This window comes from Protopterus annectens, chromosome 11.part0 (genome assembly GCF_019279795.1).
Source record: "Protopterus annectens isolate FY-2018-M chromosome 11.part0, PAN1.0, whole genome shotgun sequence".
Lineage (NCBI taxonomy): Eukaryota > Metazoa > Chordata > Ceratodontiformes > Protopteridae > Protopterus > Protopterus annectens.
Window position 1 is genome coordinate 1,547,029,015 of NC_056745.1, and position 27,644 is coordinate 1,547,056,658.

At 41.3% G+C, this 27,644-nt stretch overlaps 1 protein-coding gene across 1 annotated transcript in view; it reads left to right on the top strand.

The window, feature by feature from the left end:
• The window catches only part of ANKRD16 (ankyrin repeat domain 16), a 371,524-nt gene that overhangs the window by 299,646 nt on the left and 44,234 nt on the right, over positions 1-27,644 (top strand). The window contains exons 4-5 of the mRNA XM_044088822.1: positions 2,612-2,720; positions 5,329-5,490. Of these exons, the coding sequence (XP_043944757.1) occupies positions 2,612-2,720; positions 5,329-5,490 (271 nt within the window). The remainder of the gene's footprint in view (positions 1-2,611; positions 2,721-5,328; positions 5,491-27,644) is intronic.

Consider the following 27,644-nt stretch of genomic DNA (forward strand, 5'->3'; position numbering starts at 1 on the left):
AGACTCTCCACTGGCACAGCTATAGGGTCCAGATCTCAGCCTAGTGGGCAAGCTAAAACCTCCAGCACCCTCCCTGTCCAACCAATGCTTTGTGTCCCTGCCCTAGTAGCTGACACACACACACACACACACACACTTTGAAATAAGAGTTATATACAACCACACAGACCCTCCTGGGTAAGTCTGGCACAGGTTCGCCAGCTGTGCCCCTTTTACACAGACTATACAGTAGATATCACTGCCACCACCCAGCTAATATTTATCAGTTACTCAAAAGGCTCTTATGAAAGGGGTGTCCAGTTATTACTGTGCAATATCATTATCCAACTGGTAAGTGCAACCAGTCAAGACTTATTTGGAGTGACTTGGTACAGTATCACCATATACATGTAATGTACTCTAGAGCTTAAATTATCTCTACACAAAACAACCATAGTTGAAAGGTTTAAAAATATTTAATAATAAATAATAAAAACAGAAGACAATACTTCTTACTACACAGTGCTAGTCAAGAGTTCAGAGATCACAGAGAAATACTTAAAATAATACCGTAGAAAAGTCCTGACATCACAGAAAAACAAACTAGTCTAATCGTCCTATTTCCTAGCTATATCTAAGAGAAAACACAGTTCTGAAATAAACGTACATATAGAACATAGCAGTGCTGGTGATGTTGGATGTTCTCAAGACAAAATGCTCTGAGCTCTCTGATTCTGTCTCTTTAAATTGATAACAAAGAGCTGCTTCAAGTGACATCATTCTTCACACTTCTCTGGTGTTCCCAGGCTAACAGAAACAACATTTACATTCTTTTCACCTGGTCAGAAACCAGAACAATAAAGGACATTTATACATGCAAATTCTAGCCATTAACTCTGGCCTCAAAACAATAGGCAAAATCCCTTTGTCTAGAAATCTCTACTCCGAATTTTGACATCAAAGACGGTCATAAATTGTTTGACTTAGCTTTCTTACAGCAGAGTGCACTGTTGTTACATTTTTGCAGTTCAATATCCAATACAGTCTTTTCACATTTAAGAGAACAAGCCTGTGGCTTACATTAATATTTACAAATGACAGAATTATCTACAAAATTCTATCTGGCTAGGCTGACAGCCTTCACCTATCTACACACACACACACACACACACACACACACACACACACACACACACACACACACACACACACACACACACACACAGACACACACACACACACACACACACACACACACACACACACACACACACACACACACACACACACACTTTTCTTTTTTGCTTTACTTAGTATTTCCTTTAATTTTACACTTGATAAACACAAAGAGCTGTTTAGCAAGTGCAAAAAAATACTGACCACTTGCTTCTTAACTATCCAAGATTCACTGTAGTTTATTATGCTACCATGAAGCAGAGGATTTGTTTTTCAGCAGATATTACCTGTACATTAATACCCTGCTGGAGAACATTTCATTTTCCAATCAGGGTTTAAAGCACAATTTACTCATTCTCTAAAGATAATTTAATGAAAGCTGTTGGCAACAGTTTCAAGGTTCCAAGCATTCCGCATAGACTGTAATAGAAAAAATAGAAAATGGTGTTCACATGTTGGTGCATCTTTTAAGTAACTGAAACATGACTTGAAAATTAGTTACCCGATGTAGTGTTAGGTAAAAATGTAATATAACTTGCAGAGAAATTTCCACATATTACAGAATGAGCTATATCCTCGACTGTTTATTCGAGTCATCTGCAATTCAAGAATGGTAGTGAATGCAGAATGAAACTTCTGAAATGTTCTGTGTTCGCTTTTTGCATTTTTTTTCCTCATGGTGTGATGCGGTACATTAATTTATAGATGGTATTTTTAGATCGTTATTCTATGCCGCGGTCGAGTGGTGTTCGAAAGACATGCGTGAATGGGCATGCCTTCGTTGAAGGCTGGGCGTCGGGCTGGCACCTCGGCACCATAAAAAAACCTACTGCCAATCATTAGTGGACCAGAGTCCTGCTGTGGTGACCCCTAACTGGGAAAAGCCGAAAGAAGAACAACAACATTCTATAACTGTATACTTGATGCTTCCTTATGAAACTGTTTGCAGCCTGAATTCATATATTAATATATTAATATTTCAGTGTAGCCCCAAAGTTATCTGTTGTAATACGTAAACTTTGAATCCTTCAGACTTCATATTCTATCCTAGCTTAATTTAATGGTTGTTGGTAATCAAGCACATTTGATGTTATTAGTGAATTATGTATTTATTCATGGGGGGGTCAGTTTCCTTGGTAATGTGACAATGCTGTGGAAAGGCACTGGTAATACATTATTGTGAAATGCTTAAACCTGTATATTTTGGTGTATAAAAACTCAGGCTTATAATAAAATATATAGATTTGTTATTGTTTGTTGCTGTGTACAAATTCATGTATAATTTAATATGTGAGACAGTGTTCACAATGGCTTCCTGAATGAACATCATTTACTGCCACAAACTGCTGCGACTGAATTTCATAAGCCTTTCTTTGGTGCCTACTAATGATGCATCAGAGGAGCTTCCAAGACCTCCATACCTATCAGCAATACATTGCTCTTTGTTTTATTCCAGGTGTGGCTATACCCCAGACAGTAGGGACAGCTGTGGGGTTACTCCCTTTACGGATGCTGTAAGGAATGGACATACTGATATAGCAAAATTATTGATGAAAAAGCATAAGGTACTCATTTATGTCTGCTATTTGCTTTTGTAAGTATATGTCACGACTTAAAGTTGTTTTAAAAAAATCAGGAGTGCATTTGCATGCTTATACAGTTTAGTTTATCTTAGCTCTTTGGTCCATTTCTCAAGACAAATCACTGAAGTATATATTTCTGGTAAGTAGTTTGGCTGACAGGAGAGTTGATTGGGTAGTGGATAAGATACCATGGTCAGAAGCCTGCTGTTTCATCCTTGGTTAGGTTGCACCTTTTGGCACACTGCCACCATCATTGTAGGCTAGATGGCTGTGGTGTCAAGCTCCTTGTCAATGGACAAGTGCACCACTGGCCTGGTTGTAATGATTCCTTAGGTCAGCATGTCTGGAAGTGTTTGTTAATAAGCATACTACTGTCCATGGTTTGGTGGGTGAAGGCCAGGAAAGCCAAATACTGAAGGTAAAACCCTTCAGTGACAGTAGACTACATTACTACCCTCAAGTCACAGCAGGAGGCTATTAGGAGTTATCCTTATTGTAGGCAGCAGGATAGATGATGATAAGGCCTCTGCAGGGCAAGAGGCATTTGATTTAATCAGAACTGAACTGGTGACTAGTGTGAGAAAAGGCACACACGTATGTATGTACAGGACAGCTGAGTTCTATAGTGTCGCAAACTGATTTTTCATTGTGTTATCAAATTGAAGAGTCTACATTTTTAATATTTTTCTTCCAAATTTAGTTGCAATTTTTCTGTTCCCCATCATATAATTTTATTATATTTTTACTGGATTCCAGGAAATAAAACCAAATCTTTTTGTTCCAAGGTTCTGCCAGCTTCAGATAAAGTAAAATAAGACACTTTTCTTGTCTTTGTTTGTGTCATCAAAACTAATTATTACATAGATTAGCAAGGGAAGATGTGCAATAAAATAAGAGAATTTAGGCAGTGGGCAAGCTGTACATCAATACCTTGATTGGAGAATGAGCATTCTCCAGCAGGGTATTAATGTACAAGTAATGCCCGCTGAGAAGAACAAGTTCTCTGCATCTCTGCAGCTTATCAATCAGCCATGGAGCTTGGACTGAGGAAACGGAACGACCGCCATTATTTTACATTTGCTAAGCAGCATTTTTGCTGTTTAGCGATTGAGTATAAAATATATAAAAAAAAAAAAGACAAAATGATACGTGTTTGTCTGTGTGTGAGTGCATGTGCATGCCAGTGAGAGTGAGCGAGCCGTTGTTTTACACTTGCTAAGCAGCGCTTTTGCTGTTTAGTGAGTGTAAAATAAAAAGAGACGAAAAAAAAGAAAATGCAGCTTGTGTGTGAGTGTATGCATGTATGTAAGTAAGAGAGAGAGAGAGTGATCGTGTGTGTGTGTTTCTGTCTGCATGTATGTGAATAGGTGTATAAAAGCAAAGAGAATGTATATGTGTGTGTGTGTGTGTGTGTGTGTGTGTGTGTGTGTGTTTGTGTGTGTGTATGTATACTCTGTATGTATATGTATGTGTGTGAAAGCAGAAGAGACTGTATGTGTGTATGGGAGAGAGAATAAGCTGTATGTAAAATTGTTATGTTCCACTTGCTTATGTTTTAAGCACTATATTATTTTTATATATATATCTGATGTAAAATGCTTCCTCCAACACCATTAACATACAGCAAGTTTGAAACAGTAGGCGGAGGAACTATTTTACATTAAAAATATATAAAAAAAATAATACAGTACTTAAAAAAAATAAATAAGCAAGTAAAACGCAACAATTTTACAGCAAGCCCATTATCTAAGCGCAATAATGCCCTCCAGGGTGTTTGTTAATGTGTCAGGCCTCATAACACCCCTGGGCAGGCGTTAATTACACATTAACACACACCCTGTCAGGCATTATTGCCTGCTTCCTGTGCCCTGTGTGTCTGCCATCCCCTAACCCAGCAAAACAAACATAATCAGATACAGTCTATAATTTTTTTAATCTATTAAAAGTTCATCTTTTTATGGAAAGAAGAAAGATTCCTCATAATGTGCTGAGATGGAACTTGGGGATATTTGATTATTCCAGTGAGAGTGATTTTTTTTTTGTCAAGCAGTGTTTTATTATTAATATATTGATTTTTTTAATGTTACCGATTTCTTGACTGGGCAAGCTCACTGGAGAAATTGTCGCTTTTCAGGGGTTATTCTACTCTGTGGTTAAGTGACTTGCTTAGTGTCATAGAGTAAGCAAACGGAGGTTGTCTAAAATGTAGGCATTCCTTGAAAAGTGACTTCCAATTTTCTGGCAGTGAAAATTTGAAACTTCTGTGTGATGGAGAGTTTAAGCTACCAACTGTCAGTAGCCAGTAATAAGGTACAAAGGATAAAAAAATCCATTTAGTGTATTGATAATAAAATGTAGTTTAGGTTGTTGTGGCAGGCCTTTGTTTTGTAGTAGGCTTAAGGAAAATTGTATTGTACAGACCTAAAATCAGAGTGGGTTAAAAGAGTTGTTTTATGATATGCATGCAAACTTTAGGCTAATGTTTTACTTTAATTCTGTGCTTCAGCTCTTGAGAGATGTGAGATATTACAGGATTTTTTTAATTGTGAGGTAGTACACTCTAATGAATGTTATTCTGATTCCTTCACAGGCTAGTTTTGTACAGGTGGATAACATGGGAGCACAGCCTTTGCACCAGACAGCAGTAACTGCACAGGATCTGGCCATTCATTTCCTTATATGTGAGCTTGGTGCTGATGTGAATGCAAAGGCCACTGATCTCCAGCTAACTCCTCTGCATTATGCAGCCAAGGTTTGTATATGAATCTGCATACTGATTTACAGAAAATAAGTACTAAATAAGTACAGAAAATAATGTAAGCTTCAGAAATGTTTCTCTTAGTCTGCATTTTAAGATGTTTGTTTTACTATACGTAATTGTTCTGGAAGAAAAAATAGCAGTAAATGTTTCTTGTCATTGGTAAACATGAACTAAGAGAATGAGAGAAAAAATAACTCTGGATGAACAGTGGCTTTTAGGCAGATAACATTGGTTAATACACAGGGTGTGGAATCTTTCTCAGGCAGTCAAGCAGCTAGGTATTGCTGGGATCTGTAGTACAGCAATGCATAGTGTTAGCCTGCACTCCTTAATGACACTAATGTATGTAGGACAATGGTAGATGACAAGAGCAGGACTGTACACTAGGAATTGAATTTAATATTCCCATTGTGATCCCTAAATAGGTGTGAAAAAGCTGAATATGTATGCAAAACATCCCTAACATGCACTGAAGCTTGACCACTTTGCAATGGACACTGTAAAAAGCTGCAGTATCAAACTAGCCATAATCCTTTTGTGATGCTGGTGTAGGTCACTGTTGCCTACAATTGACTGTATGGGAGGGATAGAGGCTGTCACCAAAGTAAGAACCATGGAGAGAAGGAGAGCTGAGAGTAAAATCTGAGTAGGTGCCATTCATTGACTAACATAACACCATGTTTGCATAATTGACAAAGAAAGAGCAATGGAGGGAAGCAGTGCTGAGAGTAAAATCTGTTTAAGATATTCCATTCATTGGTTAATGTAACACTGTACCGTTTGTGTGTGTTTGTCAGAGCTGTAGTTTGGTAAGGTTACTGCCAATTTCCCACTTTGCACTGCATTTTCATTTCACTTTCAGCAGCATTCATAATATCTGGTCATGCTTCAGACAACTTGCTGCTTAGCAGTCATGATGGCAAATACATTTTGGTGACAAACAATACAGAAAGAAAATTTGAATAGAAGAATATACTTTGTAAGCTGTGCTGTTTTTTTTGTAATTTGTGTGTGTGTGTGAGAGAGAGAGAGACTGGAGTATATGTAAACGTACTGATACTGTAGGTCTCATTATCCAAAGCAAAGAAGGAGCAGAGCAGATAGATAAAACAGTATTGTAATCCTGAACAAACTTTTATTTTCTGTGTCTATCCTACAAAACATCTGTTGAGTTTCTGCTCAGTGACAATGTCCTTTAGCCCCAATCTAGTGTGGGCTGTCCTCACCTAGGTAATTATCTGTCTCTCTGTGAATGGAATCATTGTAGAGCTGCAACAGCAGGGACATTTGTTGTTGGTCACATGTATAAATGTTATTTTACTGACTGTGAAAAACAAAAATCTAGTGCATTCCTCCACTCTGTTGAGGACTGCATTTATTTTCAGCTGTAGAATCAGATATAGATAATGTTTTATTGACTGATGCATCTGTTTGATCTGCTGTGTCAGCATGGCCTTCTTCACTGTTATTGGTGTAGTCCTCACATAAAGAAATACTGATATATAAATTCAGTTACTATGTAACTAAGGCATTTGTGAGGGCATTTACTGTTGATCATACAGACTGTATTTCACTGACTGGAAAAATATGCCACAATTTAATTGAAAACTACAGCTGTGAAGTTGTTCTATCTCGCCGCTCATTCTTACAGATGGGGTTCGGAGCTGATCCTCGGCTTCGAGTCAGCCTACTACAAAGCTCGAGGTCTTCAGATAGCTCGAGGCCAAGTCTCTATCTCATGATGCAGCTAGAGTTATCTCAGATGTAGTTTGCCGCTGCAACAGATCGGAGGTTCTCGCTAGCTCAGGCAAGTAAATACCTTATTTTTCAAATATTTTTCAATTTATTGATAATTTCTTCTAAGTAGTAGTTTTTAGATACTTAGTTAAGCTCTTACAGCTTTACTGTATAGTTTACCTTCCCTTAGTCTGCCTCTGTCATAGATTACTATTTGGCCTCGTTTTTTCTTAGGCCTAGTTTAGATTGTAGTGTTTAAATAGTGACCTTTCTGTCACAGTTTTCCTTTGTACTAGTTTAGATTTAAGTGTGTGTGCTTAGACAGTGATCTTTTTGTCATAGCTTTAAAATAATTAGAGCTAATGTTTATTTAGTGTGCTAGCAGTATATGTATTGTTGTTTGTATTTACATAGTGACTTTCTCTCACAACTTTGATATTTCTATCTACCTTCTGCTTAGATAAATAGTTTGTGTGTGTGTGTGTGTGTGTGTGTGTGTGTGTGTGTGTGTGTGTGTGTGTGTGTGTGTGTGTGTGTGTGACCTTTTAGCCCATAGTTTTGAAGGGCTTATACAATTTATATTTATCCTGTATTTTTAGGAAGGCTTGTTGTTATATTTCAATTGTTGTTGGGCATGTCTACTTTTTTTCAGCACGCTAATAACATTGTGCGTGTTCAAATGGCTGACAATAAGGACAAACATCCCAAGTCAGGGTTTAAAAAATGTCCTAAATGTGGCCAGAAAATGTCTGTCACCGACAGTCATGTAAACTGCGTTTATTGTTTAGGAAGCTTTACATCTCCAAGAAAGCTGCTCCATATGCCATTCCTTTCCTTCTATGGTTCTCCAGGAGAGAAAGGGGAAACTCATTGACAGGGGTTTATTGAAACCTTCTTTCCAGGAGGCTTTGAGCAACCAAGATGGATCCAGTAAGTCCTCAAAATCTTCCAAGACTTCTCGGATCCTAAGACATCTTCGACCTCAGGTCTGGCTTCTTCCTCCTCTAAAGCACCTGTGTCTGCTTCTGCTTCACAGATCCTTGCCAAACGTGGAGACCCAGAGCCTCAGGAAGCCCCTTTGGGTGGCCCATGCTCTTCTGAGACCTCACCAGAAGCTCCCACTGATGAGGTTCCCAGGAAGAGAGTTTGTAAGAGGAAGCATCTAGACTCCCCCACAGGAGTCCCTGACATCTGATACTGACTTGAATGAATCTGAAGGGTCCCCATGGCCCCCCTCTGAGGAAATCACTGTAGTGCCCTTCATTTGTTAAATTGGCTTGAACTCTCCAACCATCTAGACTATCTTCAAATAACTACAGCTCACAAACTAATTTTTCAACCTACTAAGTGCCCTGCGCTAACCAACATCCTTCAACCTTACACCCCTCAGAGAACTCTTAGATCTACTCACCAAAACCTAATCACTGTCCTAAAACCCAGTTGTCCTGCTGGTTAACTTCTGCTATCTTTTCCTTAGCTAAAAAAATGGAATTCTCTTCCTCCCTCTCTAAGGACTTGTGAAAAGTTTGAAAACTTTAAAACAGCTGCATTCCTACCTTTCCTCTAACAGGAAATGCAACTGCAGTCTTTCCACCTAGTCTAATAATTCACTCCACCCCTAAACTCCTAACTAACTCTTGAGTACTAGCTAACCAAACATAAATGTACATATTGTAAATATCATAATTGTACTATGTAACCAAAGAATTTATGCTTGCTCTCTAACATGAAATGAAATTGTAAATTGTGACTTCTTTACTATGGTTGTATCTGTAAATAAACTATGTAATGCAGAGCTTTTCTCCAGGGGCCTCCATTGAAAATGGGCTCTCTGAGCCCAGTGGACCTCCCCGGTCATCAAACTGGAAATAAATAAATAAATCTCATTTGCTGAGTTACTAGAACTCCTTAGGCAAAGGGTTGACTGGCAGTCCACCAACCCTACTGAAGACGAGTCGGTTCTCCTGAAGGCTTTCGGGTCTCAGCCCTCCACTTCTTGGGTGTCTTCGCCCTTCGATGAGCTTATGCAGCTGGTCTCACGAACAGCATGGGAGTCTCCGGACACCATGGAGCCTGTCCCTAGGAGGCCTAATAAATTTATCTCTGCTCCCCAAGACAAATCTTTTCTGACCAAGGGTGTGCCAGTGGATGCCATAGTGGTGGAGGCAGCCACCAGAAAGGAAATTTCAGAAACTTCCTCTTCTATCCATCCTCCTAACAGTGATTCTAGGATTATGGATAGATATGGGAAGTGTACTTACAGTTCAGCGACTTTTGCACTGCAATCGCTGAACTATCTAACCCATTTAACGAGACTGCAAAGAGATCTCCTTAAAGAACTGGGAGATACTCTTCAGGATAAGGTAGCTGCAGGAGTTTAAGATTAAGTTGCCTCCCAGCTTGCTACCCTCAACTCCATAGTTAACTCGTCCGTGCGCCTCATTTCATATGCAGCAGATGGAACGAGCAGGGCAGCAGGTACATGAATTGCTCTTAGGAGACACTCCTGGATGCGCTTGTGTTCCTTCACGGAGCTCTTCAAGTCATCCTTTGTAAATACCCCTTTTGATGGCTCATCCCTTTTCGGGCCCAAAGTCAAGGAACCTTTGACCAGGTGTGAGCAGGAAGGAAAGACGCTGTCTGCCAGAGTCCATTTTTCCACCCATACCAGACCCTACCCCAAGGGTCAAAGGGGAGGAAAGATGTGGTTCCGAAAAGCCCAAGGAGCCTTTCAGAACACACGTGGTGAACCCCCCTCCAGGGGCAGAGGATGGGGTAATAATAGAAGATGCCACTCCTGAAAGGAGGCCTGACTGTCCTACTCTAGAAGCAGACGGGGGTCGCTTATCTTTGTATCCAGATGCCTGGCTCAAAATAACAAATGACAATTGGGTACAAAGTATCATTTCCAGAGGATATTTCATTCCTTTCACCACACCCCCTCCACTGACAAGAAAAATCCTGGACATTCCACCCAGTTACAGGGAATAGGCAACAGTAGAGGTCCAAACGTTGCTAAGAAAAAGAGTCATCCAGCCAGTCCCAGCAGACAAAACAGGTTCCAGAACTTACTCAAGATTCTTTTTAGTTCCTAAAAAGACAGGGGACTGGAGACCTATATTGGACCTCAGCAGACTAAACAAATCTGTCAAGAAAGAGAAGATACTTCCCTTTTTAGGGAAAGACGAGTGGATGTGCTCCATAGATCTCCAGGATGTGTACTACCACAGTAAAAATGGTCAGACCATCCAGGGATCATCTGCATATCTGGCTGGGAGCAATCATTACCAGTTTCGAGCCCGACCCTTTGGTCTTACTACAGCCCCCATTGTGTTCACCAAATGTATGGCAGTGGTCACTGCTCACCTGAGGTGTTTAGGATTCCAGGTGTTTCTGTACCTAGATTATTGGCTCCACACCGCCACCACCAGGCATCAACTCATTTTAGCCAGGGACACCACTCTGTCAGTTTGCAGCCAGCTGGGCATTACAATAAACTCAGAAGAATCTGCTTTGTCGCCATCGCAGGATACTGTTTTTATCGGAGCAGAATTGGACACCACCACCACCACGCTGAGACTTCCAGTAGAAAGAGTCTTACTACTCCGTCAGCAGTTCCGCAATCTGATATCCAAAAACAAGGCTCCAGCATCAGAAGTACTAAAATTGTTAGGCATGATGGCAGCTGTGATTCTGGCCATATCGCTGGGTCGCATGCACATGCAGATTCTGCAATGGCTGTAGTTCACTCAATGGTCTTACCAAGAGCTCCCTATGTTTCACCTTATAATGATCACAAACTCTTGCAAAAAGGATCTTCAGTGGTAGCTGACCTCTCTTCATGTCACAATAGGTCGTCCCTTTGTTCTACCTACACCAACGGCCACAGTGACCACGGACGCTTCCCTGATAGGGTGGGGGGCATTTTCAGGGAAGAACAGCCCAAAGCACATGGACTGATCAAAAGACACACCTGCATATCAATGTCCTAGAGATGAGAGTAGTACTTCTAGCATTGCAGTACTTCCAGGACTCTCTTCCTCTAGGTACAATTGCGATTCAGACAGACAACATGTCAGTGGTCTAGTACTTGAACAAACAAGATGAACCAGGTCATATCTCCTTTGTTTTGAGGCCCTAAGAGTATGACAGTGGGCTATATCCACCCAGCGCTTTCTGTTAGCAATGCACATCCCAGGGAAATCCAACGTGATAGCAGACAAGCTGAGCAGAGCAATTTTGTTGCCCCACTAGTGGTCCCTCAAGAAAGAAGTAGCAGAGAGGATATTCTGCAGGTGGGACCAGCCTTGCTGCAACCTTTTTGTCAGCCACATGAACAAGAAATGCAGAAGCTACTTTGCCCTGATTCCCCCTGTGGGTGAATCCCCAAGGGACGCACTCATTCACAGTTGGCCCTGGGTCTCCTTTATGCATTCCCACCAATCCCATTGATACCCAAGGTACTACAGAAAGCAAAAGCCCTGGGAAGGACCACTGTTCTAATAGCCCCTCATTGGCCTCATCAGATTTGGTTCCCTTTCCTTCAACTTCATCTTTTGGAGGACCCTTGGATTCTGGACCCAGTTCCAGATCTTCTGACGCACTCGTCAAGGGAACTTCATCCCTCTCTGCAGTCCCTGAAGCTGACAGCTTGGCTGCTCCAATTCCCATCATAGCCAGGTTCCATAACCTTTCTAATGAGATGAAGCAAATTTTCTTATCCTCTCATAAATCCTCTGCGAGGAAGCTATACCTTAGCAAATGGAACAGTTTTCTATATGGGCCTCTCAAAACAATATTGATCCCTGTCAAGCCCCTATGACCTCCATTTTAGAGTTCTTGACTATGATTTTTAACAAAGTAGTTGCAGCAGCTACAATTCGTGTTCAGCTTGCTGCCATTTCTAATTTTCATCTTGGATTTGAAGGATTGAACATTATGTCACACAAACTATCCCAAGCCTTTCTTAAAGGAACCTTTCATCTCAGACCACCTGTAAAATCTCCCTATCCCCCATGGAATCTAAATTTTATGCTTTCTTGCATTATTCTTCCTCCATTCGAACCAGCCTCCTCATGTGATCTCAAATTTTTGTCATAGAAGACCATCTTTTTAGTAGCTATCACTTCTGTCTGCAGAGTGTCAGAGTTTCAAGCCTTGTCCATTATGCCTCCTTATTTGATTTTCCATGCTGACAGAGTTTCACTTCGAACTAACCCCTCCTTTTTGCCTAAAATTTGCACTGAAGCTAATCTTAATCAAATTGTTGATTTGCCAGTTTTCTTCTCCAACAATTTAGAATATATGCTGCACAAACTTGATGTTCATAGACAGCTCAGATTTTACTTGGATAGAACAAAAGATTTTAGGAAATCTGAACAGCTTGTCGTCTCCTTTTCAGTCTCCAGGAAAGGTATGCCAGTGGCCAAAACAACTCTGTCCAAGTGGTTATCTGATTTTATCACATTTGCTTATTCAGCTGCTAATATGCCCTTACAACATAAAATTAAGTATCACTCCACCCAGAGCAGTGTCTACATCCTCTGCCTTTTCTGCCAGACTTCCTATTGATAACATTTGTGCAGCAGCCACTTGGTCAACACCTCATACCTTTGTCACTCTTTACAAAGTTGACAGGGCCTCCTTTGGATCCACTGTCCTGAAAAACATACTCCCATGAGCCACCTGAGATAGATGGTGCTTGGAATGCTACCCATCTGTAAGAATGAATGGCGAGATAGAAAAACTTCACATAAAGAAGTTATGTACTTACCATAACGTTCCATGTGAGTTGTTCATTTCGCCTTCATTCTTACTTCCCACCCTCCTACCCCCTAATGGGCTTTTCGAAGACCAAGATACTGGATTCTTCCTGGTTGCTCAGTCCTTCTATAGCTTTCTCTTATGGAGTGATAGAATGACATATGGTATTATTATATGCAGCAAACAAGATCTGAGGTAACTCTAGGTGCATCATGGGATAGGGACTTGGCCTCGAGCTATCCGAAGACCTCGAGCTTTGTACTAGGTTGACTCTGAGCCAAGGATTGGCTCCAAAACCCATCTGTAAGAATGAAGGCGAAATGAACAATTGACATGGAGCGTTATGGTAAGTACATAACTTCTTTTTCCCTTCTGTCTCGTATACATTGACTTGGATATAGGTAGACTTGTTTTCTATACAAATAATTCAGTTTGTCTTAATGTTGTTTTGTTGGACCTGGTACAGACCTCATCACACCTAAAGAATTACTAATTTGTGAAATGGCAAAGTAAATTAATGTGTGCACACAGCAAGAGGTTCTCCCGTTTGATTCTCGGCTCAAGCGCCTTCTGTGTGGAGTTTGCATGTCCTCCCCGCGGTCATATGACATTTCAAGACATGCAGGTAGGTGCGTGCGTGAATGGGTGTGCCTTCTTTGAAGGTTGGGCGTCGGGCTGGCAACTCAGCACTGTAAAAATCCTTTGCCAATCATTAGCGGATTGGAGTTCCACTATGGTGACCCCCTAACCAGGAAAAGCCTAAAGACTTTTTTTTTATTTCTGCAGCAATAGGTGCGTACTTAGACACTCATGTTCTTATCTTACTGACTGTGTAAAGGAAAGTCCGTCACAGTCCAGTCCATTGAACACTTTGGTTTATTTTATTCCACTGTGTGTGTTCTTGATAGTGGCAGATCTTTCTTTCATATCTGCTCCCTCCTGGAAAGGTCCGCCACTTTTGTGCTGCCAGTAACTGTGCCCTTCACTCCTGGACAGTAAATCATATAAGAAGAATTGCCTATCTGTGATTTAAATCACTGAGCAGCTGATGGGGTAGTGCATTTTGTTTGGTCGGACTGATATTGCTTTATTCATTTTCCCTCCGGCAACTAACCCATCAAGCAATGTTTGTGTTAGTGATGGTAAAACAACTTAGGCTAGCCTAAGTTAAATACTGCTGATCTAATTACCACTCAGTCCACTTTATAATGAAGTATTTTAAGGCATAATACCAAAAAATGTACAAATAAACAAAGACGTGAACAAAATTCTTAACATTCTTTTAACTATAAATTTATTGAAAGAAAATTAAGTAGCATGTAAGTCTAGAGGTATTGACACCAGACATGGTAATCAAAAACAAAATAATTATGTCGTCATTATTTGTCAAAATTAGGTGGTGGGGTGTCATGCTACCAGACAAGAAACTGTTTCTGTTTCATCCGCTTCTAGCAATGGTATAGCAAGTGGTCTGTCCATTTGCTAATTTTTTGCAGTCGGAAGTGCAGATGGATTTCCATTTTGAAATAATCCTTTCAGCCAGATACCTGATTCAGATTCATTTTCATAATCATCCGTCCATCTTTATTTGTATGTCTACCCTGACATGCTCTTTGCTTCGTTCTTATTTTGAAACTTCCCATGCCACTGATGATGTACTGCCCATCTTTTGACATTCAAGTTTGTTCATTCCTGAGAACAGAATTATAAATGCCGACATTATGATGGTAAATGAAGCCAGGATGCTTGTGAGTGGAGCAGAATAAATGGCAAATCAGGGAAAACAGTACTTTTTGAGTGATGGCTGTCCTTCCTTTAGAAATGTAAATTTAGAATAGAACAGGAAAAATTCATCAGGATTCTGGACATATGTAAATAACCAGTTAAGTAAGTCTTAAAATTCTAAGCCTGATCCACTTGAATTAATCAGCCAAAGATTCATCCAATAATAATAAGTTTACATGTTTTTGAAATAAATGCAAAGCTAAACTTACAAAAAAAACTTTCCTTGGCAGCAGTCCAACACTGCATTTGGCATTAGCTGCAACTCTGTGTAAAGCAGCATAATTAGAAAGGTCAAACATAAAGTAAAAGGCCATGGCAGGTCTGCTTTAGTAATTCAAGTACCATTCGTTCAAGTCCTCTTAACTTTGTACCACTACCTCAAGTCATGTCCTACTTGCCATTGTTAGCATGTCAAAAATGTGTTTTATGCAGGCGTCTTCTCATCAGTAAATATACTGCCTCCAACTTTACACCAACTCAGAGAAGGTGTATTTAAAATCTGTGTAATCTGAGTCTCTCACACTCAAGACACACAGACTAGCATGTAGCTGCAAGCAGCTGGAACAAAACCAAGTAAATGACAACCAGTAATGACTCACCTTCCATGGATAATCTTCCCCTTCTTACCTAAGAAAGTGGTCACATGTATTGCAAAACTTGTGACAGTTATCAGTAGAAGAAGTGTTAGAATGGGATGTGTATCAGACACCTGGAAAATGCCAGTATAATCCTATTTTTAAAGGGAGAAAAGTCTCATAAAGTTGAGAATTCTAAACCTATTAATTAACTTATCTCACTGCTGAAAGTTACTGAAAGGGTAGTTCGCCTTCAGTTTAGTAATTTATCTAGCTGCACACAACCTTCACTGATTAAACTGGTTAACTGTGTTTCAGCCAGCTCTGCCAGATGTCTTCACTCTGCAGCAGTTTTTCTGGATTCCTCAAAAGCTTTTGACTTAGTTGACTGTGCCGTACTCATTAATACGTTAAACGAAACTTGTTCTAGTACTTCACTAGTTGAGAGGCTGTCTCATGGGATACATGTACTGCAGTCTACAGCCTTGAAAAACTCAATATCTGCAAGGTATAAAACAAAGTTAGGAGCTCTTCAAGGGTCAGTATTACAGCTATTTTTTTAGTATTTAGTAACAAAATATATAAATTTACAGAAGGTATACAGTGTTTGCAGTATAAGGATCACTGTTTCTGAGTCTGTTAATATCCATGCTGTACTAAGGAAACTACAAAATGGATTCATAGGTTCATAGGACGATACTAAGCTATTGGCCTGGAGGCCCTTATAAGCCTAGCCAAGAATTTCACCCATGTTCCTACAAAGTCAGCACTTGTCTTCCCTGTCTAGCAGGGACACAGGTGGGATCCCAGGGGTATATTTTCTGTTTCCCATCCGGTCATCCAGGTTCCCCCTAAAGAGGGCTAATGAGGTACTCTGCCTGACATGGAGAGAGAGAGAGAGAGAGAGAGTCTTTCCCACAGATGGGGAAGTCATTGGGACAAAAATCTATCCTGCCATTCAGTTCCCTTAGCAGTTAGTTTAATAGACTGGTTGTAAACGAGATGAAGAATCAGAAGTTATAGTGACAGATTCAGAAAGGGCTGCCACCTCTGGTAGTATCCCTTTCTAATGCATAGACAGGCCCACCCAAGTGATCGCCTGTCTTCCCTGCCTGAGCTATATACTAATGAGGCCTTCTGGGGAAGTGATCTATGCTAATCAGCCATGTGTTCCATCCTATCCCTAGAAATGCCTACAGTAAGTCATTTACACAGCTGAGCATCACTCGGCTGTTTAAGTTAGCTTGGTCAGTTGAGTTAATTAACTTGGCTAAAAGTTCATGTTCACCAATTTCTTTCACTAGGCATGATCATATTAGAGGTAAGTGCAATATGTACAAAGGAGTTTAGTAGACAGTTAGTGGTGGGGGTATGTGTGTGGCTTCATGTGTGAGTATATGAAGAGGGGTAAGTGGTCTCAGGTGAATGTGTGTGTGTCTGCCTGGGTGGTCACAGCAGGAGGTATAGTTATGGAGATACGTAGCATAGGTATATGTGTATGTGTGTGTGTGTGTCCATGAATAAGATGTAGTGGGGCAGGGCTCTGTGTGGTGCTTGTGTGTGCGATCGGGGGTGGGGGTGTCATTCCTCTGAACTTCCCTAGACTAATGAGCAAGTCCTACAATATTATGAGGAGGAACACTAGACACCAGGGATTCCCTAACCCAATTAAAAAGTTAATAGAACAACAGCTTCGCAGCACCAAAAACATATGGACAGCCAGAGGAACACTGGACACCAAGAATATTCTTGAATTATTACATTAATGTCACTTAATGGTTAGTAAAACAACAGGCAGCACAAAAATATATGGCCGGGGGGGATAATAGACACCAGGGACTTAAATGGACAGGAAAAATCTTAAAATCCTGTACATTCAGTACAGAAATCGGCTTGCTAACAATGCAGTGCTTTAGTCCTCTGCACCACCACTGGACACCAGGAATATTCTTTAAATTGTACCCTAACTTACTGAAAATCATTATATATATAAACAGGAGGAAAAAGCTTCAAACCCAGTACATTTCCCTCAGAAAGGAGCTCCTTACCAACTGAGAGCTTTTGCCCTCTACACTAACTGAGAGAGTTTGCATTGGTATAGATCTTGTGAACCATAAAAAGTACGAAACTCTTAAAGCCTGGGATTATATATCCATGAGATACAAGGTACAGAACTGGAAAAAGGAGCAAGATCAGGGATAGTTGAGAAGGGTGGGGGTAGGGTGGTCTGACTGGGGATGCCGTACCTCTAAATGGCCATGTTGAAGACTTCAGGACTAAGCTGGGAGGAACACTAATGAGAGTTGTTTTTTAATATTGCTTTGAGTCACTTGAAAAGTTCATAGAGCAACAGATGTAGCATTACTGTGCACTTTTTGAACAATAAGAACAGTGAAACTCTTAATGTCTGGCATTACTGACCAATTGTAATAATCTGTGATTTACAGTGGGCAGGGCCAAAGAGGATACATCAGGAATGGGCTGTCAGTTCAGGGAGAGGTAAAAAGTATGTTATGTGTGTGTTTGCAATTCAGAGACATGCAAATTAGCCAGTAATGAGGTCTTTCCCATTGCAGTTACTGTGCCTCTGATTCTAATTTCCACTACTGCAAAATCAGTCCATTTTAGCTGCAACTTGTAGTGACCATGGCAGGATTCTTTCTGAATCCCAGGGATATCCTATGGAGTAGAATCTGTGTTTATTAAGGAGAAAGTGGCCAACAAAGGAGTGAGGGGATCATCTAGCCCCATTAAATACTGGACAGCTGGAAGTATCTGGTCACAGTTATTGATAAGCTCAGTTTTGGAAAAAAAATTGAGTTTGCTGTTAAGGAAATACAGCTGGGTACAGATTCAAGCCATTTCTGCAAGTAGTTACCATGCTGTCATGGCAGAAGCACTGTTATTAAACAGATCACTTGCCAGGGGAAGTCTGACCACACACACAAGTAAGAAAATAGTAACAGCGTATAAAGAGTTACTAGAATCCATGAGTAAAAATATGCTGCGACTCTTTACACATAAGCTGTTCTGCAAAACTCACGGTATGGTTCAGGAAGTAGTGGTTATATGGAGAAACTCTCAATGAAACTTAGAAAAAATGTCATCCCTTTGTAAAGTTAGGCTCATACCACTCCCCACATCTTCCATGAAGTGGGCTTTGCCCCTTGCATCCCCTTAGTGTAATCTACTGTGAGGTTGTAGAACCTTGTGATAGGTTAAGAAGTTTCTCAGAAACAGTTTTCCAACTAACTCACTGAGCCAACAGTTAAAAAGAATCATTATTCTGACCCGGTTTGAGGGAGTTTGCATGTCCTCCCTGTGGTTGTGTGGGTTTCCTCCGGGTGGTCTGATTTCCTCCCACATCCCAAAGACATGCAGTAGGTGGATTGGACACTCTAAATTGGCCCTCAATGTGAGTGTGTGCGCGTGTGTGCCTTCCGTGGAAGGTTGGGCGCCGGGCTGGCAACTCGACACCGTAAAACTCCACTGCCAATCATGAGCGGACAGATGATCCGCTGTGGCGACCCCTAACTGGGAAAAAGCCGAAAGAAGAAGAAGATTCTGACCCAGTTTGCCTTCTAACTTAATACAGCTTTACTTTAGTGGAAAATGTAAGTCTTTTAATCAAAATTTGCTTGATGTATTTAAATCAGGCATGAACATTGTTGCTAAAGCTCCCTGTCATTTCTTTTCCCCCAACCTGAAACAGTCTTTCCAATGTCATTAGAGGATTAGACTCCCCTATTAATTTAAGACTGCCTGTACCTCTAAAGTTTACCTTCTTACACAATATGTGGAGTCATCTTGCGTTCTTCATCACATTTGTGTTTTCTGTTTACTGTATTTTTCTCAAATTTTGATGAATGTGCCAACAGTCAGTACAGTAACCCTTTCAGGCTTTCTGTCCAATAACTTTCTGATATTCATAGCATCTGTTTGTTTGTGCATTTGCTATGACTTTTATTACAGTTTCATTTCCTTCAGTTATCTTAATTAAGTACAAACTTCATACAATATGATTATCTGTTGTTGCTATGCTAGGCACCTTTCTCCCTGGGTCCAGTTCGAAAATGGTTGCTAGCTAACCCAGCCACCAAAATATAACTAACTAAATACATTTCTCAAGTAATTAAAAATAAGCAAAAGTTCTAAAAGAGAATATATTGCCCATAATCTCCTACTGAAGAGCCTTAATGAAATGAAATGTGCCCCAGAAAATAGAAGAAAAGAATTTGAAAACATAAACATGAGTAGGTTTTTGCTTCTCTTAGAACAGATTTTCATCTTGCAAAACAAAAAAAAAAAAAACACTTTTGTAGACGTGAAATGTAAAGCAATCTTCGTAAGATCAGATCAAGTAATACCAGACTTTATTTACATGCCTGTAGCTAGGCATGTTACTGTAAATAACATAAAACATACAGTTAAAATACAACAAAGGATCAACCAGCTGGCAGCTGAGCTGTAAATTACAGATCCACTATGTATCTGCTTGACTAATAAGAATTTGCACACACTAACTTGTAATGAACTTTTATGGACACATATTGTTATAATGCATGCACTCAAGCTTATGATTTTACACCAGTAAAATGCATTCTTGTAAAGGAGCAAGCCCCTTGCACCACCATGTGGAGAACTTTGCCCCCATCCCCCTTACATTATTATTCTCACACTAAGTTCAATGCATTGTAACACCCGTCTTTCCCTTTCTCTGAGGTGCACCATCCTTGGACCACTCAGAACTCCATATCATTTACATTTTTGATCTCGCTTCACTGTGAAGGAAATAGTAAATCTCTAGCAAATGCCAGTTCAAACTTTGACTCAAGTTCAGGTGATCCGAGTAAGTGACCGCAACCCACAAATTAAAAACTATGTTAAAATTAAGAATCAAATAAACTCTGATGAAGTTCATGGATTACTTTCGAATGAAAGCGCTTACTAAAATAAACATGTAGTTTGTCCCATGTAAACGTGCATTGCTTTTTGTTTTCAAGTAGTTTACTTTACTTAGTATGATTCAGTTTGTTTTTAAAGAAAATAAGGTACTCAAAAATTCCAGGACATAATTGGTATGGTAATCAAGAAAAGTAGGCTTTATTCTCAAATAATATTACTTTGTAGCTGGTAAAACCAGTAAAGGACAGTTCAATGTTGTGGAACAGTCTGGGACAGTTTCATGTCTTTTCATGACACAAAATTAATGAAGATAAAACAAAGGCAATAACTGTAAACTATGTACCCTCACATAAATTGGTTCAGCACTACCCATATTTATGGGGATATGATAAAATACGTACTGAGGAGTGTGAAGATTGGGGAAAGATGGGCAAAGGCTGCCAGCCTAGTCAAATAGAATTTGATACATAATTCTGTCATTTGTATAAATAAATGTAAAATACAGGCTTGTGTTCTTAAATGAAAGAAAACACTGTAAAATGTGGACTTCAAGATTGTTGCAACATTGCCATCTGCTGTAAGGAAAATCAAGCCAAGCATTTCAAATGTTCTTTGAAGTTACAATTATCTAAAAAATGGTGCCGAAGCGACTGGCTGAACACATTCTTTCTATTGTCTTAACTTAAGGAATAATTGTTATAGTATACATGTGAAATGTCTTTTATTGCTGTAGTTTCCTGAGTAGGTGTTAGCTTGCTAAATAATGCAGTTTGTGGCAGGGGAACTCCAGACTAAGTGTCAAAATGATGTAATGTGAATAGTGGGAAAACCTAAGTGTCAAAATGATATAATTTGGGAGGGCCTTAGCAGAGCTGTTTGTTAGTGTTTTAAAAACTATTGTTCATTGAGAGACTAGAAGCATTTGTCTTGGACCATCAACCCGAGTACTGCTCATGCTCTTTATGTATGTAAGTAGGATTATAGCACTGTGTTTTCTCTTAAGATTAGCTAAAGATTAGAAAGTTAGATTAAGTGTTTTTCTTTGACATCAGACATGTCCTACTGTATTATTTTAAGTTTCTGTGTGATCTCTGAACTCTTAGATATCTCTGTGGTGTAGTAGTATTGTCTTACATATTAATTATTTATTATTAAATATTTTAAAAACCTTTACCTGTGGCTGGTTTGTGTAGAGATAGGCTCTAGAGTACATTGCATATTTATAGAGGATATTGTAATAGGCCACTCTAATAAGCCTTAGATTGAATAGTCACATTACCAATTGGCTAATAATATTGCCCAGTAATAATTGGACACCCTTTCAAGGGCCTTTGGGTAGCTGATAGTTATATTAGCTGGTGGTGGCAGGAATTATTACCGTATAGTCTGGGTAATGGGGTACAGTTGGAGAATCTGTGTCAGCCTTTCTCAGTAGTGTCTGTGAAGTTGTATAAATACTTATCTCAAAGTGTGGGTGTGTGTTAGTTACCTGGACAGGGACCCGAAGCGCTGGTTGGACAGAGAGGGTACTGGAGGTTAGCTTGCCAGCTAGGCTGAGATTTGGACCCTATAGCGGTGCCAGTGGGGAGTCTTACTGGAGACCTGGAGAGCAAGGGAATAACCAGCCCCAGACTGACTGTGATCTCTGTGTGCACTTAAGGGAAATTGTACTTTACTGTGTGTATTAGTTATCCTTTCCTCTTCAAGGAGACAACCTCCCTGGTGTTAGTGGTGAGGATTGAGGCTCCTTGATTGCTGGGCAAGGGCATGGTCATCACAAGTGGTGGCAGTGGTTGGGATAAGATATCCTCACATATCTGTTTGGCAGTGGTGGGAGTAGAGTGAATCCTGTAGCTTATGTATAGTGATCTCTGAAAGTGTTTTGTACTCTAAATCAGCCACGCAGTGTGTACTCAGAGTTCAGATCACAATTGTTTTATTTCTTTTGTTAGCTTAGTTAGTCAGGGTGAGCAGACAGCATGTCAGCACAGGAATATGGAAAGCTGACAAGGAGCCAGCTGGTGGAGATGTGCCAGGCTAGGGAACTGGTGCATAGAAACGTGACTGAGGCAGACCTGATTGCAGCCTTGGTTACAGCTGCATCAGAAAACAGCATCCAGAAGGACAATCAGACTGGCAGTGGAGATACAATATCCTCGGAGAATGGACAGCTCAACCTTTCTGCGAAGGACAATCGGACTGGCAGTGGAGAATGGACAGCTCAACATTTCTGCAGTGCATGTAAAAATCCAGCTGGAGCTAAAGAGACTTCAGATGGAGGCCAGGCGTTTGGAGATAGAAGCTGAAGAAAAGGAGCATCAGAAGAAGCATGTGAGGGAAATGCTGACTCTTCACCAGAGTCATGGAAGTAATGGGGAAGGGAGTAACTGAACCCCAGAAGCACAACAGGCCAGTAAATTTCTTCTGCAATTTAAAGAGGGGGATAATTTTGATAGTTTCATTCACATGTTTGAAAGGGTATGCAAACAGTATAGTGTTGACCAAAGGCTCTGGGTACGGTTCCCAACCCCCTTACTCCATGGGAAAGTTGTAATGTGTATATCACAAATGCCTGACTCTGTCTGTTTTGATTATAATGCCGTAAAGAAATGTCTGTTACAATGTTTTAAGCTAACACCTGTACTGTATAGGAAAAAGTTTTGTGAGTATAGACACAAGGCAGATGAAAGTGCGTGTGAATATGTTGCTGAGCTTAGCACTTATTTTCATAGCTGAGTGAGTGGATGTCAGGTCACCACTTCTGAAGGGCTGGCAGACCTTTTGGTGAGGGAATAAGCCCATAGCACTTTGCTTGAGGGCATGAGGATCTGGTTAACTGATAGACAATGTGCTACTTCAGATGCGTTGGGGAAGAAGGGAGACGTATACCTGGCCAGCAGGGCAGCCCTGCACAGGAAGGGGGACCCCCAGTACTGCTCATGGGTCTAAAGGAACCCATGGTGGGCAGCACAGACTGCACCAGCAGAATCCGCCAGTAGCAGGGGAAGCCACTAGTCCAGGTACACATCCAGGACCTAGGGTAAAATGTTTTGAATGCAACCAGTGGGGCCATGTGGCATAGAGATGTCCACGGAGGCAAGGTGGGGAACCAAAGGTGAGGGAGCCAGTAAGTGGGAAAGACAAAATGCCAACCATACGTTGTCTTGAGACAACAGGGGTATGGAACTACCATCCTGCAGATGTCCTGAGAGGGAAGGATTTAGATGAGACAGTACCATGTACTTATGCAGTTATACGCAGTGAGGCTAAGAGTCAAGCATTTGAGTCTGGTAGCCTAGGGGAGACCCAGACAGACTGCATTCTTGCAGCCAGGACTGCTGAGGTGGTTACTTCAGGGAGGGAGCTGCTCTGCAGCAATGAGACTGAAGGTGTGCCCCAGCTGCTTATGGGTACTGATGTTCCCTTGGACAGGGTAACTGCAAAGGTAGAGGTGTGTAGTAGTAGCCAAGCTGACAGTGAGGCACCACTGTTAGAGGATGCCAGACTTCCAGTGGAAGGGGAGATGGGAAGGGTTACAAGGAGGGAGTTGAGACAGGCTCAGCTCTCAGACTCTACATTGCAAGGCCTGAGGCAGGTAGCTAGGGGGAATCTGTATACTGGGACAAAGGGTTACTATACAGAGAGTGGTCCCCTGAGGGAGGGCTAGAAGGTGAGAGAGTACAGCAGTTGGTAATGCCTAGAGCTTACCGTCTGGCACTTCTAGCCATAGCCCATGATATTCCCTTTGCAGGTCATATGGGCATAAAACGTACAAAGAGGAATATTATGCAGAACTTCTATTGTCCTGGAATTTCCAGAGATGTAACAGGGTACTGCAGGACCTGTGAGCAGTGCCAAAAGTTAGGCAAGGCAGGAGACAAGGTGAGAGCTCCTTTGATGCCTTTGCTTGTGATTGAGGAACCAATTCAGAGGGTAGCTATGGATATTGTGGGTTCTTTGAGTACCACACGGAAAAAGTATATCCTAGTGGTAGTGGATTATGCTACACAATTCCCTGAGGGAGTGGCTTTATCCTCCATTGAGGCAGAGAAGGAGGCAAATGCTTTGTTCGAGATTTTCAGCAGGGTAGGGTTCGCAAAAGAAATACTGACTGACCGAGGTGCCAATTTCATGTCAGACCTGCTGGCTTGTCTGTGGAAGTCCAGTGGGATGAAGCATATGAAGACCACCCCGTACCATCCCCCAGACTAATGGTCTTGTTGAGAGGTTAAACTCTACAATCAAGCCCATGCTACGGGCATTTGCAGATCAGTTTAAGAGGGAGTGGTTCAGATATTTGCCCCATCTGTTGTTTGCTTACAGAGAGGTTCCCCAGGAATCCACGGGTTTTTCACCCTTGTATGGGTATAGGGTGAGGGGACCTCTAGATTTAATTTGAGATGAGTGGGAAGGTGAGTGTGAGTCACACAAGGAGTCTTTTCCGGCATACGTCCTAACCCTCAGGACAAGGCTCAGGGAACTCATGGGCTTGGCACAGGAGAACCTGGCAGAAGCCCAACAACAGAAAAAGATGTGGTATGACAGGAATCCTTGAGCTAGAGAATATGCTGTGGGGCAGCAGGTAATGGATGTTCTTCTGTTTCACTGTTGCAGTGATTACATTTGGGTTATCTGCTTGCAGTAGCCCTCAGTCAGCCTGATTAACAAAGTCTTGGGTCCTGCGTCAGTTGCTGTCCCTTCTTCCATGACGTCAGGTCGTCAGGGGTATAAAACATGCAGCCGACGCCATTACATCAGTCTTTCTTGCCGTGTGGTGCCGGAAGCAGAAGCAATTCACAAGTGCCGGTCAGCCGACTCCTGAAATTTTCATTTTCGAGTTTCAGAACCGAAGTCTTCATCTAAAGCTAAGTACCCCATTGGGGAAACTTTTTTTGCTCCTTACCGATGTCAGTAAAAGTTAATAATTGCATTACTTGTGGAAAGCAAGTACCTCATAAAGATTTTCATTCGTACTGTATTCCTTGCCTAAGCCCTGACCATGACATACCTTGCTGTCGGTTTTGTGCTTTATTTAATCAGCGTGCTATCCGTCGTCTGTATATTTTTGCCTCTAAATATTTCGGTTCTCAGTTTAATTATCCAGAAATGTCATTGGTTAGCCATCCGACTACCAGGATTTCGAAAAAATGCAAAGATAAAGACAGAAACAGGCCTCCGAGGTCCAAAACTACTGACAACGCTTCTTCTAAGCCAGTCGCCAGTTCGCCAGTACTCAGTGAGGCGCTTTTTCAGCCTCTGATACCCGCTAATTGTGATTCTCAGGCCTCTACTGAGACTCATTCAGAGTCCGGTATGCCGCGAGATGCTTCAAATATGGAACCCGCGGATGTCTCTACCTTGGATGGGTCCGGAGCCACTGTGCAGGCACCGGCTTCTGAGGGTGTATTCAGGCCTACGGACTTGCGTATTAAACAGACCCCTCCTTCCTCATTTAGGCCTAAATCTCAAACCATGCCTAAAAAAACAACGCCCAGGCTGCATGCGCAGGCCTCTATGCCTAAAAAACAAATTATAAGAATGGCTGAAGATCTTACAACTCTAATCAGGGGAAGCCAACCTCCCCCTTCTAAGAGACCTAGGACTGAAGTTGTTTATGAATCTTCTGACCAGGATTCTGATTTTTCTGATTCTTCTGATGATCTGGATTTGCCCTTATCTACTTATGAGGATTCTGATGCAGAGGACTCTATTCCCTCTACTTCCCCTCCAGAGGATTTTTTCTTTTGGTGAAACCTTACATACTCTAAGGGAGCATTTCCATTGGGAAAGCCAGGATTTTTCTGATTCAAAAAAGAGGCTTAGGGATTTCTTACTCCTGCCTCCGCATAGGCCTTTAGCTATTCCTCCTGTACTTGACATTGTTGATGATGATTTTTCAGAATCTAGTTTGGCACCTGATTCTTTGCCTCCTGCTCCCAGAAAACCTGACAGATATTACAGGGTTCCTGATTCACACAAGTTCCTTTTTAAAAATCCTATTGCGGATCCAGAGACTATTTCACAGGGACCAAAGGGCATTAAGGCTTCTACTGCTAAAAATCCTACCCCTTCTGATAGAGACTCCAGGGCGCTAGATAGATGGGGTAAGAAGGTTTACACTTCTGCAACCTTGGCCATTAGGGTTTTAAACTGCCAGTTTCATATGTTAAAGTATCAGCAACATGTTATTGGATTGCTTAAACAGAAAATGATGATTCCTGACAGTGCGGAAAATAAAGAATTACAGGATTTAACGGATTCTGCTGAACAGGTTGGAAAATTTACTTTGCAATGTGGATTTGATTCATTAGAGGCCTCTTGCACGGCTGCTGGGTTACTGGGTCTGTGCTCAAAAGGCATGTTTGGCTTAAGGAGCAATCTTTGCCTGATCATGTTAAAGCTAAATTGTTGGATTCTCCCTTAAATCAGGACTGCCTGTTTGGCAACAAGGCTGAGGAAGTTCTTAAAAAGATGGAAGATAAAGCTAAATCTATGCAAACTGTTAAAGATTTCTTACAAGTTCTGCCTCCTAAATTTATTAGGCACTGGCCCTCTAAGGATTGGTCCTTTCCTGCCCCTTCCAGGTCTTCTCAGGCCAAACCCAGACACAGCAGAAACCCCAGGTTTCAGTCCCAGGGGACACACAAGACTAAGCAGTGGGGGGTTTCTGCACCCAAATCAGGTTTGAGTAAGACTCCCCACTATGGAAGACTGCCTCAATGACTTGCTTTTAAAACTTCCAAGCACTTCCCAACTGAATGCTCCTTTAGGCAGAAAGATTGGTCTGCAGGCCAAAAACTGGGAACTCATTACCCAGGACAAATGGGTTTTAAATATAGTGTCCCAAGGATACAAATTTCACTTTCAAACCTTACCAACACCAAGCAGGTGGCCAGATCTACCCCCAAATCAGTGGGCAGAGGCCCAAAATCAAGTACTCTCTCCCTTAAGCATGGGGGCTATTCAGTTGGTACCAGAAGAGGAAAAGGGACAAGGTTTCTCTTCAAGACGTTTTCTGGTACCCAGAAAAGGCAATACATGGCATCATATCCTGGACCTTTCTACTCTAAATACCTTTCTGGTGATTCCAAAATTCAAGATGCTGACTCTTCACCAGCTGCTTCCTATGCTAGGCAAAGATGCATGGTTGGCAACACTAGACTTAAAAGAAGCATATCTGCACATCCCTATCAGGGAGTCTTGCAGAAGATACCTACGCTTCAAAGCAGGCGACATGCACTATCAGTTCTCTGCACTGCCCTTTGGCTTATCTACTGCGCCCAGGGTATTCACAAAGTGCCTAGCTCCAGTCATTGCATTCTGCAGGCAAAGAAATATTCAAATATATCCATACCTGGACGATTGTCTAATTCAGGCAGA